This window comes from Anopheles marshallii, chromosome X (genome assembly GCF_943734725.1).
Source record: "Anopheles marshallii chromosome X, idAnoMarsDA_429_01, whole genome shotgun sequence".
NCBI lineage: Eukaryota > Metazoa > Arthropoda > Insecta > Diptera > Culicidae > Anopheles > Anopheles marshallii.
In genome coordinates, this window is record NC_071325.1 from 7,830,978 (window position 1) to 7,844,555 (window position 13,578).

At 46.6% G+C, this 13,578-nt stretch overlaps 1 protein-coding gene across 1 annotated transcript in view; it reads right to left on the reverse strand.

Annotated features, from left to right (window-relative positions):
- LOC128707545 (pituitary homeobox homolog Ptx1) overlaps positions 1 to 12,210 on the reverse strand; it is a 35,903-nt gene extending 23,693 nt beyond the window's left edge. The window contains exon 1 of the mRNA XM_053802539.1: positions 11,754 to 12,210. Within this exon, the coding sequence (XP_053658514.1) occupies positions 11,754 to 12,210 (457 nt within the window). The remainder of the gene's footprint in view (positions 1 to 11,753) is intronic.
- Between the last annotated feature and the right edge of the window lie 1,368 nt (positions 12,211 to 13,578).

The window sequence follows — 13,578 nt, forward strand, 5'->3', positions numbered from 1 at the left end:
ATATATGCAGCAACCATGTTTTATTGGACCACCATTTCTCGTCCACACACACACACACTAGCTTTACTGCACCTCTATATTGACAAACACCTTCGCCCCGTTCTGCAATATCACGTGAGGTTCGCATAGTTGGACGAGATTAATGATAGCGCTAGTTAACTCGCACTATTTTCGCACCGGAGCGCCGAAGTGCATACTTGACTTGGGCAGACTGGCTCAAAATTTATTGCACCTCTCCACACACTAAACACCCGGGGTGGGGGTTTGTGCTCGTCTAGAAGGGGAGAGGAACTACGTCGGGACGCTTGGACGAAGAAATGCAGGTCTGCCGGTGACGACTTCGCAACCGACCCACACTCCAGTTGGATGCAATCAGTGCGCTGAGCTATCGTCAAGTAATTGCATCTAGCGTGATGACATTGGAGCTGTCACTGGCAAACAGTGTGCCACATCCCATATAGCTATTTGCCCGCGCGAAACTATTGTGGCCGTGGTTTGGTGTTTTTTGTTGTTCGTTACATTGCACTGCAGGTTTGCCTGTTTGCATGGTGATAATTTGCCTAATTAGTAAAAGCCATCCGCGAGCTGCTCGTTGAAATGTATACGATGCGCCGCACTGCTGTGGATGTGGACGGCAGATGCAAAACTCCTCTGTTGCTACCTTCGCCGGCACCGATGATTGCCTTTTAAATGTCCACCAGCATGTCATCTGTGCGCAATCTTCAGATATCTTACCTTTCTTTGTGTGTGTTGTGGTGCCATCCCAATAAAACCCCAGCAGATGAGGGAGATGCTGCCGCCAGCCGACCGAAGGGTGGCTGAAACACCAGCACCCCTCTAGCTGCATTTATTTTCTTATTATTTGATAAGGTCCGTAATGATGACCTAATAAATATGCACCCGCAAAACAAATTACACCGATCGGCAATAACATTGTCGGTGCACTCCACCTCCCAGGCACCCCTCGCCAGGCCAAACACGGGACGCAACAGACGGTCGTCCTTGCAGAGGGTAATGGTACCCGCGTACCTACCGAAAGCCAAAATGGATTGGAGATGAATTAGGAATAAAAAAAAAAACGCAACGACACTAATCTGGCTCATCTGTTTCAATCTCGAGCGCCAGGGCCCAGAGCTCGCTCCCTTCCGTTGCCGGTGCCTTGTCCGCTGAGGGAGGGGGGGTAGGTTTTTAAATGGTGCGGTGTGAAATGATTACACCGGTAAAGCTCGCCGGTCCGGTGCGTCCTTGCGAGCGAAACACCCCGAAACATGTGCGCAATGCATCCCGAGAAAATCTTATCTTCGCATTGATTTCACACCCGACTGCACGGCGGCAGCATTTAGCATTTTTCCGGCCCGGTTTTGCGGCGGTACCGATTAACGATCAATCACTCAGCAAGGCAACAAGATACGGGAAGGGGACGTACCAGGTTGACTTTAGCGCGACTAGCAAACCGTTTTTACCCGGGTTTTTGGGTGGCACGACCCGTACGGTCGCATCGAAAATGCCCTACGCATTTATTAACTTCGCCTTCCGTCGCCGTTGCTTCCCTCTCACAGCTCTTTCACCAGCGCACATCGAAAAGACCATCACAGGTTTCTGCCCGTTCGGGACCACCTTGCGAGAAAAGGGCCACAACCGGTAGCGTTACCCTCGTGCGCCCCGGTACCGAGCAGGGAAATGATAATTTTATAGCCCAAAATGAATCTCGGCAGGGAAAAACCCCTTTTTGCTGGCCGTTCGATGCTTATCGGTCGATGAAATTCTTCCCCGGGAACGCATCTCACTGGGCACTGGGTCGGGGTTGGATGCTGCCGGCACGGAACCGAACCGCGTGTACCGCGCCAGGCAGTAGGCAGATAATGATTATGCGATTTTTGGGACACGGCGAAAGTGTCCTCAGCAGCCGGGCGTACAAAACTACAAAACAATAAGCCATATGGGACCAATTTAATGGTCAAATGAATTTATTGTGGTTTCGCACCATACTGCCAGCGTATGCCCGGGTACGATCGGGTTGAGCGAAAGAGGGAGAGCAAAACACACACACATAAAACACACACGCACTAAACAACAGGAAAAGTGGGAAAGGCGAGCAAAAACCAAACAAAAAAAAAAGGGGGAAAAACACCGAAACTCCCAAATGTTTGTTTGACCTTATTGGATTGGCGGTTTTTGTGCGGAGTGCCGGATGCGTAATCATAATCAAAACCATTTTGACACCAACCAAAACACCATACGGCGTTCGATTTCGATCTCGGCTGCTAGCGTTCATCACCGAGTAGGGCGTTGCGGGACGGAAATTGAGATACGGATGCCGAGGGGTGGCCCGTCAGATACGTCGGACAAAATGACAATGAAATTGCTTTTCAATATTGCTAATAAAAGTGTGAAAGTGTAAGAGTGAGTCATACGGCGCTTTGTGTCGGGTTTTTTTATGCCCTACGAACGTGACGCTTCTGGGGCGCTCTCGTGGGATAGCTGATAAGCACGGGACGCTGTGCACCGACTGCCCGGTACCGAAATCTACACTCAGGCCTTATCTCAAACTTTTCTCTTTCGCTTTCTCGCTCTCTCTTGTTCTCTCTTCTCTTCCGTTAGTACAAGAGCACTGTTTACATGATTTATAGTTGATGTTCCTCTGAGGATAATCATGTTTAATTTTAAATAGATATCCAACAAAAATACAATGAGGATAATAAAAATATGTAAAGAAACTTGTAAATACTATTAAAATTCCCCTAAATAACTTATCAAGCTTCAAAGATCTCGTTTGCAATGTACTTTTTTGGTTGGTAGGTAAATATTTGTATTTATTTACAAAGATGTAATTGCTCATTACTCAAAACAAAACAAAAACCCAACTCAGTTCAGTCTCCCATGACGACGACGCCGCCCATTCCCAACAGCAGACACTCGAAACAACAGGATGGCAGGTGGGTGTACTGTGCATTTGTATCCCAGCTCATCGTAAAAAGACATTCCGCTACAGCTATGCGCGAAAAACGCACCAACGTTACGATCCGCATCCGCCGCGTCCCGGGGCACTGCTTGAACTTTACCTTCAACTGCGCAGTGACAGGCCAACCGGGTATTTCCTCTCGAAACTGAAGGATCGCAATGAAGCGTGGCGATTTTGAGCCACAGCTCCGGATGCTTACCGAACCATGCCCGACCATACCACACGGGGATGGGTTTGTTTTTGTGAAGGATGTGCCACACTTGCGCCGTCGGAGCGAACGGAACGCGAGGCGGCGAATGGGCACCGGAAGGATGCGAAGCACACCGGGTTCACATTTCATCTCGCCAGACACACGGAAAGCAATGCGAGGATCCGGTGTATGCAACTCTTCGGGCTGCCATTCCCTCGACTTTCCCTTCCCCTGAAGGTGTCCGTGCCGGTTGCCCTGTAATGTGTCTTCATAAATCTCAATTTAAACATAATCTAAAGCTCCTTTCATTACATTCACTTCAGGTTATGCAGCATATCCACACACACACACACACCCATCCCATCCCTTGAGCTGTTTAGTACGTGGTGGAGCCGCAGCGAGACTCCCCAACGGCCGTGTGAAGCATGCACGGGAATGGATAGAGCGTTCGATAGAGTAATTCTATGCCCTGGTTCCGGGGTTTTTCGGGGTCCTAAAAACGGTAGACTAAAGAGATAATAAAACAGCAAGGCGAAGATGGCGAAGAGCCCGAACGGGACGAACGGCGCGTACGTGCGTCGCACCGACGGAAGACACTCACAGCCCGAGATCGATAGACTGGCAAAATCTCAGTGGATAACGATGGATGATGGAAATGATAGGGGTTCGTGATGGCGCTATGATACACATTGATGACCTTGATCATTTCGAAGGTATTGATTTTTGTGTGTGTGTGTGTACCAACCTCGGGATGAGTAACTGAGCTTAGACATCATCATCTTCAACCCCCGGTACCGTCTCCCGAAGTGTGGATTTTATGTTGTATTTATGAAAATGTGCTGCTTCCATAAGCATGCAGCATGAGGGGGACACTTTCGCATATGCTCCACCCTGTGAGCATCCTTTACGAGACATAATCACGTTTGCTTAACAGAATTGTGACCGAAAATGGGACAATAAAGTGGAGGTGAAGTGTCACTCAGTGTCCCTCCCGAGTGCGTTGCGGTAGACATTCCAACGAGCATGCCGTGAGTTGAATGGGCCCATGAACACAACCTCCCCCCCCCTCCCCCCCTTCCCCCTTTGGGAAAATCCCACCACTACCCGGCCGTACCACTAGCCGTGCCACTTCAAAAAAAAAAACCCGTTGGCACTGCTGTCCACAACCGCTCACTCAAACACGGACATTCGTTCGCCGTGCACAATCACCGGAACACCCATTTCTGACCCCGGGAATTAGCCCGCCGGAGCGTACGCTGTTGCGCGCCGCGATGAACAACAACGGCCGTCCGTTTAACATGTTAGCAAACCGGCGGCAGCAGCAACAAGCAGGCCATCAAAACACGGTGTTGATGTGATGCCAAGCTGCGTATTGAACGATCCGCGCCGTTGTCGCACCGATCCGATGTCAACGGGGTTTCCACACCGACTTTCCGGATGGTGTTTTGTGTCTCAAAACAACACGCAGAAGGTGTTGGGGTACAAAGGTTTGAGCTGCCGGGGGGGGAGGAAAACTAGCATCACCGCGCTCATCACGAGCGGGAAAAAGAAAACAAACCAAACCGAAAGGAAAAACAGAAAAAAACACACACACAATTTGCAAACATCGTTGATGGTGGCAATTTGCTCAGCGGCATCCCGAGCATGAACACGGGAATGTGACACCGGGTCGGGTTACGGGACCCATTTCTGGCCGGAGATGTCGCAATGTCACTTACAGCAATAAGGCTTTCTAAAATTGCTCGGTAAAAGGTTGTTATTTCTGGTCCCGTTGTGCTGGAATCGGTGGGCAAATTTGTGGGAATGTCTTCTCCTGTGTCTACCACCATCAAGTAGGTGTATTTGTATCGCAATCTATTGCTAATTTGATTACAGTGGTTGCGCTTCCGGTGAGATCAAATTGAAAGCAAATCATAATTGGTTCAATTTAAGCAATTAAACATCTTTACCGTGATATTGAAAGCATTAAGTTATGTTTGTCTATTTCGAAGAATATGAAGTCCTCTGATAGTTAGACGATAATCTCATATCTTTAACTTTTGAGAGAACAAGCTAAATGTAGCGAATTGAATCCATCGGGTGGAGTTGTAGACATCAACGTCATTCCTTAGATTAAATAGGCCGTAGCCTGACAATAGAAGACATAAATGCTTCAGAAATTCACAAACTCCAATAAAAAGCGAGAGTCTTCGTTGAATCTGAGGAGTATGGTACATTAATGATACATACATCATCAGAACTCTCCAATGGTCAAACAAACTTCAAAGATACCGGACATTGTGGGCAACATCATCAGTGACCCTACGTGTGTAGAATGTACCAATTCAAATTCTTCTCAAAACTCCAAAAGAGATTTCTTGATTCGATCTGATGTTTGACACGGAGTTTTGAAGTAACTTTGAAGGAATTCAAAGCCCTACCAGAGGTACGATCAGTTCCTCAATAATAAAAACCCAACGAAGGAATTAATCGTTCCTAGGAAAACTTTCAACCAAGTAAACACATAACTCACAAAGGAGGTTACATTGCCTGTTCCGTAAGTACCTCTGATAACCTCTGCGTTACAAGTATTCTAGCAATGGATGATACAAGGAGTTAAAATTTGGGGAATTCTGAGGAGGATTTCTCAAGAGCCCTTTCGATGTCGGATGCCACATACAGCGTAGTTGCCGCGTTCTTCGCGGAGTGTTTATTTGAAGGACTTCGCCGCTTGCATTCCTGGCAGAAGAGGATCCGCAGCTACTTCCTCGACGCTTTCCAGAAGTATTTATTGAGGTGTGATGGGTTGTTGTCTAAATTAAGCTGCATTAAGTCCAGGTCTCTCACCCCGATCGGGTATTGTCTTCGGTCGCGTCAAGTGCCTTAAATCCTGGTAAATCTTGTCCCAATAGCTAATAGACACTTGGTGCGCGATGGTAGTTGATATTAAACAAAGTAAAGCAAACTTTGGATTGGTATGATAGGCAAGAATGTGTGTCTGCGCTACGCAAATGCAATTGAAGTCTTTTTAAAGAGAATTCCAATGCTATCCTATCCGCTGTAGCGAATTTCTTTGCATTTGAAGTGCTCTGTTTGTCATAATCCGCGAGCCGTATCATTTATTTCTTGTCTAGTTTTGGGCTAGCGGCCGATGCACACAAACTGTCGGATGAAGTCGTGTAACCTAGCTTCATCACAACTAGGTCTGCACGTTCCATACCAACCGTGCGTTACATTCGTTACAGCATCACCATCGGTTGTTGGTCTTCTTTTTTATCGTTCTTTTTTTTTTTGGTTGTTTTACTGCCCAAACTGACAGTTCGAAGAATTATAACTTTGCCAGCTGGCAAGTCCTCAGCAGCGCACCCGCGGATGCACCCGCCAAACCCGACCTGACGGTGGGACGCATTCGTGCGTCAGAGCGTTCCGGTGCCCGAAAAAATGCATCATTGCTGCGTACTGGGGAGATTAACTGTGGTCGCGTCTTGTCTTGTGCGGTACCTTTTGTTTTTATTGTGCGCAGCCTTCACAACCGTACCGAAGCGCACGTTTGGCCCGTTTTTTTGTTTCCCTTGTTGTTTTGTGCTTGCCTCTACCTTATTTTCTCCACCAGCGTTCACCGTGGAGAATGTTTCGCGTTCGGTTTTGCTGCCGGGCGGGATGCTGCGGTCACAAATCTGGCAGAAAAACGTGTGGAAAACCGAAACATTCCCTGCGTGCCATTGGTAAATTTTATAGCATAGATTATTTTTCCAACCGTGCGGGCCCCCTTGCTTGTCCCGCTTGGTGGGAAACGCTCCGGGTTGGGTTGTGTCTTTTTTTTTTATGATGCTTCTTCGCATTCCCTCCTGGAAGTTCACCCACGTTCCATTGTGCAGGATGGATGAAGTCGTATTTTATGGCTCTATCACCACCGGCGTACCCATGTTCATGCATTTTGAAGCATTTTTCGGCTGCGTAAGTTTTCCACGCGTTTGGGCACTATTATGTTTGGGTGCAGGGGGAGTGATTTTCTTGTACGGAACGGCAAATCACCTTGCTTGGGTGCAGATTCAAATTTACAAACGGCCGTGAAACGTTGTCAACCAGAATGGGACATTTGTGGTCAAGCTTGATCGTTCGATGATGTGTGGAGTTAATTAATGTTATGATTTATCTAACCACATGACATTCTCTTGTGTTTGTATGTGTGAAAGAGATTAATAAAGGCTTTTGTTCTTGTCAATTAATCGTTTTTATTTTTTGTTTGAACTAATTTGTTTGAAAAATCCAATATTGACGTTCAATTGCATAAATTTAGGAGGAACCAACAAAAATAGGTACTAAACTGGTTTTAGTAGAGTATTTCCAATTCAATATGGTAAATTGGAAGAAAATAACAAATAAACAAAGAAATTTCATGTAAGTCAATTTAAAAACAATGGCTTATCGATAAAACCCTGATTATGTTGCTTGATTGCATACATTTAGGAGGGAAATTTTAAAATGATGCACTAAACGGGTTATAAAGCCTATTTGCTATCGCATAGATTATAAAAACATAACAACAAATTAGGAAAATCTAAATTGATATTCTTGTATAAAAATAAAATTATATTATCTTTAAAATGGCCTGAGACATTGGCAACAGCAATTTGTACGAAATAGACAAATTTAGTAATAAAAATATTGAGATACTTTAATATAAACTGCTGTAAATGCTCGTCCCGAAGAACGGCAAAGCCCACAGCAAAATTCCTTCAACGTCAATAACTGTCAGCTTCACTCTAACCTCAATTGTTCGTTTGTCAAGGCGTGCGGGCAACACATTTCAACAGTGGAACAACAAATTAATATGCTTATCAAGAAACGAGATGGAGTTCTTCGTAAACGGATAAACAGAACAAATAAACAGCGGGATAATTGAGATAAATTAATGGCCCCGGCAGGCACCTCCGCCCCTCCCGGGGTCCACGCCGCGCTTTTTCCCATGTTGCTTTTGCTTATCATCTTGTCTCCACCCGGGGCTCGTGCCCTTGTCGTGGGCGCGTATGGGTGTGTGTTTGTGCATTATTCACGCTTATCATTATTGGAAAAATGTAAAAACGGTTTTTACATACCGCTCGCCGTGCATAAAACATCGCTTTCCCCGGTGTCCCCGATCCACCCTCGGTGTTTCCGTGCCTCCAAAAAAAAACCAACAAACAAACGGGCCGGGAGGAGGAGGGTGGGAGGCTAGGGAAAAAGGATCTAAACTCACGGTTCTGCCCCGTGTGTACGGGCGGCCATGGGAGAGCGAATTTGCATGGCCCAGCTGTGCTGGGCCTTATCCGGTCCCTACTCACCGTCATTTGTTTACGAAATCGTGCTCAAGCATCACCGAGCAACCTCTCACCGTCACGCTCAATCTGCGGCGGTAATTTGTCATTATGATGCGTTTCTTCCCGTTTGCCGATAGGGAAACCACACGCGGGACGGGTGCCGGGCTGCCGACGCTACCGGGGCGAGCGCTGGGCAGGAAAAATCGGGACGGTTACGGCGAGATACGTGTGGAAACTCTTCACGGCTAATTGATCACCCTTCGCCGCGGAACGGCCGATGGTTTGTTATTATGTTTCTGCCGGGAGTTGGTAATCGGGTTGAAGGTTACATTGGCGGACTGCGGGGCCAGGCAAAGCGGAAACAAATGAGGGAAGATTAACCGAAGGAAGCAACAATAGCAACGAAAACAACTTCCCAACAACAACGAAAAAAAAATCTCCGACCAAAAAAATCCTGGCATGGAAATGGAGATGAATGAGCGATGGGTAGGAAATGCGATGTCGGCTAAAATAAGTGGAATGAATGAAAAGTGGCCAAAAATATACACCGGAATGCCCTTCTTTTTCCTCTCTATTTGCCCAACGCTAACAAATATGTCCTAATCATCCTGACAGCCCAGTCTCTTGTTTCCAATTTATCTACAACCAACAACCGATGCATGAAGAAGAAAGTTGTGAAAAAAAAACAAAACTACCCCGCCGCAAGCCAAAAAAGGTACATACGAGGGAATTTAATCGAATCAGCACGAACACAAAAAATCAGTTTGCCAGCCCGTTTTCCGTGCCCGGACGGAAACTTTAATCTAAATGTAAAGTTAGATCTAAGCTCCTCATCAGCCAGATTAGAAGAAAACGGATGCGTAGCGTAGCAACGGTCACGAGTCGGCGCTTGCCGAATGCCGCTCTATGCACAACAACTTTCAGAGTATTTTGGCCTCCGCGCTTTGTCGGGCAAGGGGAGTGGACTGGATGCCTTCGAAGGAGGCATCCCTTCCAGCTCCTAATCCTACGTATGAATCTAAATGAAAAGGATAACGAAGTGCAGTGGTGTAGGCTATTTGTTTAAAAATGAATTTAAAAACAGGCCTTCGCTACGTTTCTACCAGAGGGCGCTAGTGTTGTCTACTAAGCGGCATTTGAAAGGCTACCAAGCATGAAAAGGTGTTGATTAGCGGGTTTTAAAGAGTATCTGATTGTACTTTATTGAGCTACTAAAATACTTTAGTATTTTAATTTAATAATTTAATTTAATTTAACGGAAGAAACTCTTCTGAAAGACCATCACAATAATCCATTTGATAGCAGCGTATGCCACAGAGGAAAAAAAAACAATCACAATAGTGTGAGCATGCACAATTCGAAATTCTTCCCAAGATTAGGAAAGTGATTCTAGCCGCATCCCGCAAATCTTTATCCCGCAAAACCACACCGCTTAGCCAGCAAAAGCTCGCAAACATCTCACCCTTGCGCGCATATACAAAACCCCTCCGGGAGGTTATGCACCGTCAGCTTAGAATACGCCGGCAGCGACACTCTCGCAACGGTAACAGCGTGGAACGGTGTACCACTTTTTTCGTCCCCCGGGTTGCTGTATCAATGTACAAGGGGTTGCGCACTGTACTGCATACGGAATATCACGGTTCCGCGAAGGGTTCCGCAACAGCACCCGGGGAAGCAACAACAACAACAGCAAAAAAACAAGGGGAGCGAACTAATTGGACGCTATTATGTTTTTCGGGATCTAATTTGTTTAATTGTGTGATAGCATAATAACGATTACATCATAATCATACGGCATTGTGATCGACCGAAGCGACAAGTTGTCGCATTTGGTGCACCTTGAGCACATTTCTTCGCTTTTTTTTTTCTCCCCCACTCTTCTACTGTGCACCGGGCCAGATAGCACTTGTTCGGGTCCAGTTTGTGCACCGTTATCGGTACCGCGCTGTTATCGGTGTACAGGAGGGAAAGGTGAAGAGCACGAACGCCATGTTCACGAAGAAGAAAGGAGGCAAACGTTGTAACAACAAAATCGAACCAAACAATGAGAGCACTTGTCATGCTCCACTGTCAACGAAGATTTCATCACATCTGTTGGGTCTCTGCTACCTCGCCGGGATTGTGACCGGCAGCAGCTAGATAATGCCGTTGTCACGTCGCCCGAAAGAAGGCAGCATTTCAAATAGCGAGACGACCAACTTACTAGCACGATTAAACATACCAAACAAACAAACAGCAATATGTCCTTGAAACTATACTTTTGTGTTGCGAATTGCATAACTTTAGGCGAAAACATCTCAAAATTGTTTAATGGAATATCTCATTCGTCATTACTATTACATTAAAAGTGTCTTAATGTAAGAGATGCTGGAGAATTTGAAGGAGCATCACCACACACACCTCTTCTTTGATAGTCCGGATAGAGCTGTACGAGTTCTTTTAGAATTCTGCTCAAGCTTTCCAAAGTTTTGACCAGCGTCACATGTCAGGTGATGGAGGATGTAAATGAGGATGCTTAGGAACTTTTCTGGCTACCGCCAGAAGGTATTGTCCAAAGAGATGAGATAACCTGTTTACTTCTCAAACTAGCTCTAGAATGAGGCTCATCCGAGATTACGGGTATTAAAAACCTCCATAAGCTCAGCCCACATCCTGACACACGCTGATGACATGAAGCTCGCTTCTAAAGCTTATCAGCAGATCGTGCAAACGTCGGAACATCTCGGCAGGAAGATTAACGAGCCAAATACAACAATAATGGTGAAACCATCGGCAACCCTACTCAGGGGTGATGAACGGATAGGTGATGGCAACTGCTAACGTCATCTTAAAAATCATCTATAATGGGTTAAAGGTCAACACAGGCAATCACATTGGTGTTGCGATACGCATCACGATACTGGCGGTTTGGCTGAATATTCAGACAGTTACAAAATCTGAGTACTATGGTACTCTTCTACGTCTCTCAGACATGAACTCTGTCCTTCTTGTACAGAGTTGTAGAAGTAATTGTGGGTCTCGTATGAGTTTAGTTGTATGGTGTCCTGAACTCTAAGACTACTTAGGTCGTCCAGAAGAACATAGGAGTCGTAGGAGGTCCTATCCGAGATGTACTTGGGGTGTTGGTTCGTGCAGAAGAAAGCCAAGACTACGTATTTTGCTGGCGACCTTGAGTGTTTTCAAAGACATCCACAACGGACCCAGACCGCATAGTGGTTGTAACGCCTGTTAAGTAGCCGAATAAGCAGCGAATAATCGGGGCACGAAAGAATGTACACCCAACGTCCTCACGCCCCGTGTGACGTCATCGGTAACTACTTACGCTTCAGTTTCTCCAGCGGCTCGTGCAACGCCGACGAGTGATGATGCTGATGGTGGTGATGATGATGGTGATGGTGTGCAGACAGGTCCGGTGCGCCGTGATGCAGGTGTCCCAGCCCACCGCTATTTATCCCGCCCGGCGACATCAGGCTGGTAATGGCGGACGATACGCTCACCCCACCGCTCACCAGCCCATCGTGCAGGCTGTGGTGCGTGTGGGTACCGTGGTGCGTACCGCTACCGTGCAGGTGATCCGCTAGCGTATTGTTCGACCCGGTTCCACCACCCCCGGTACCGCCACCGGCACTGCCACCCCCGCCGGTACCGGTGCCACCATTAACGCCCACCAGATCCTGCAGGCACAGCCCGGACGAATCGTTCATCGCGTCGAGACTGCTCGGGGTCGGACCACCGGAACCGCCGCCACCGCTGCCTCCACCACCTCCGCTGCGCTCCATCACGGGTTGCGGATATAGCGAGGATAGCTGGTTATGGCCACCGCCCGGGAAGATGTCCTTGTACGGCCGAAGATAAATCGTTTTGACGGTTTTCTGCGTACCGGTGTCTCAAAGTAATGGGCAGCCCACCGCAACTGGCCGGGCTGGTCGGTGGTACCGGGTACAGACGCTCACGTCGACCGTGGACGGATTGCAGCGCGTTCGCTTTGCCGCGATCGTACCGGTCCGGCAGTGTTCCAATCACCTGCGAAAAAAAGGGGGAAATGACCACGATGCATTAATCATGTCGGGAAATGAAAGGAAAGCTTTACAACATCCACTCGAACCGATCGAACGTTTCGCCTGGTAGAGCAGCAGAGATGCAGCTCAGTTCAAGCTATTCTAGCAGTTCGTGATGTAATAGTGGCTTTTCAAGTGGCAAATCGTTTTTCAAAGCTCCCTGACGGATTTGTTTTTTTTTAAACTAATTTCTTAACTATGTTAAGGTTAATAAAACCCTTAACTGAACTGTTTTTACAGAGATACATTTAGTTGTATTAGTTCTTCTTGAGTCACTCATTAACCTCATTAGGTCTTCTGAGCTCTGGATTTGGAGACTTGGCCTATATCGGTTGTTTATAGCTTAATAAACTTTAAAATGGCTTATTAAACTATCAAATTAATTTTAACAAACCTTCCCATGTCTGTCCTGTACAGTTTTTGTATTTAAATAATATTATTATTTATTTATTATTATTTATTTATTTTTATATAATTTTTAATAATAAAAATGCAATGTTTACTTATACTAATTTCTCGTAACTTATAGGCAACTTCAAAGGAATTTTTTTGTTGAGCACGGACCGAACAAACCTAACTTCCTATTACACAACTGTCAACTGTCAAGTAACGGCGATGGAAATGAACTTGGCCGGAAAAAGCGAATAAATGAAAATAAATGGCGAAGGAAGTGCATTCGGCACAAAACGTGATTGACGATTCAAATGGTCTCCGACAAACCAAGCGATGCGTGACAGCGGGAAGAAGGAAGTGGATAATGTATTTCTCGGTCGAGAGCGTGAGGTGGGAGAGTTTTTGGGGGGGGGGGGGGGGGGGGGAGAGAAGAAGCGCACAAGTGAATAAAGATGGCGCGTGGGCGCTTTCACTTTCTTTTAATGCTGAATTTTCTTCTAACCTCCCCCCCCTCCTCCTCCGTACACCTATTTCCTGTTGCCAAATTGGAAAATGGCGCATGCGTCCTTGTATGTGCGTGTGTGTGTGTGTATGTGGAGCGTTGGAGAATGGTTCGGTTTCGCGCGGTAGCGCCAAACATCATCCATTTTATGCTGAATGCCGTGTACCACTTCCCGTGGTTCAATGATGTCCTTG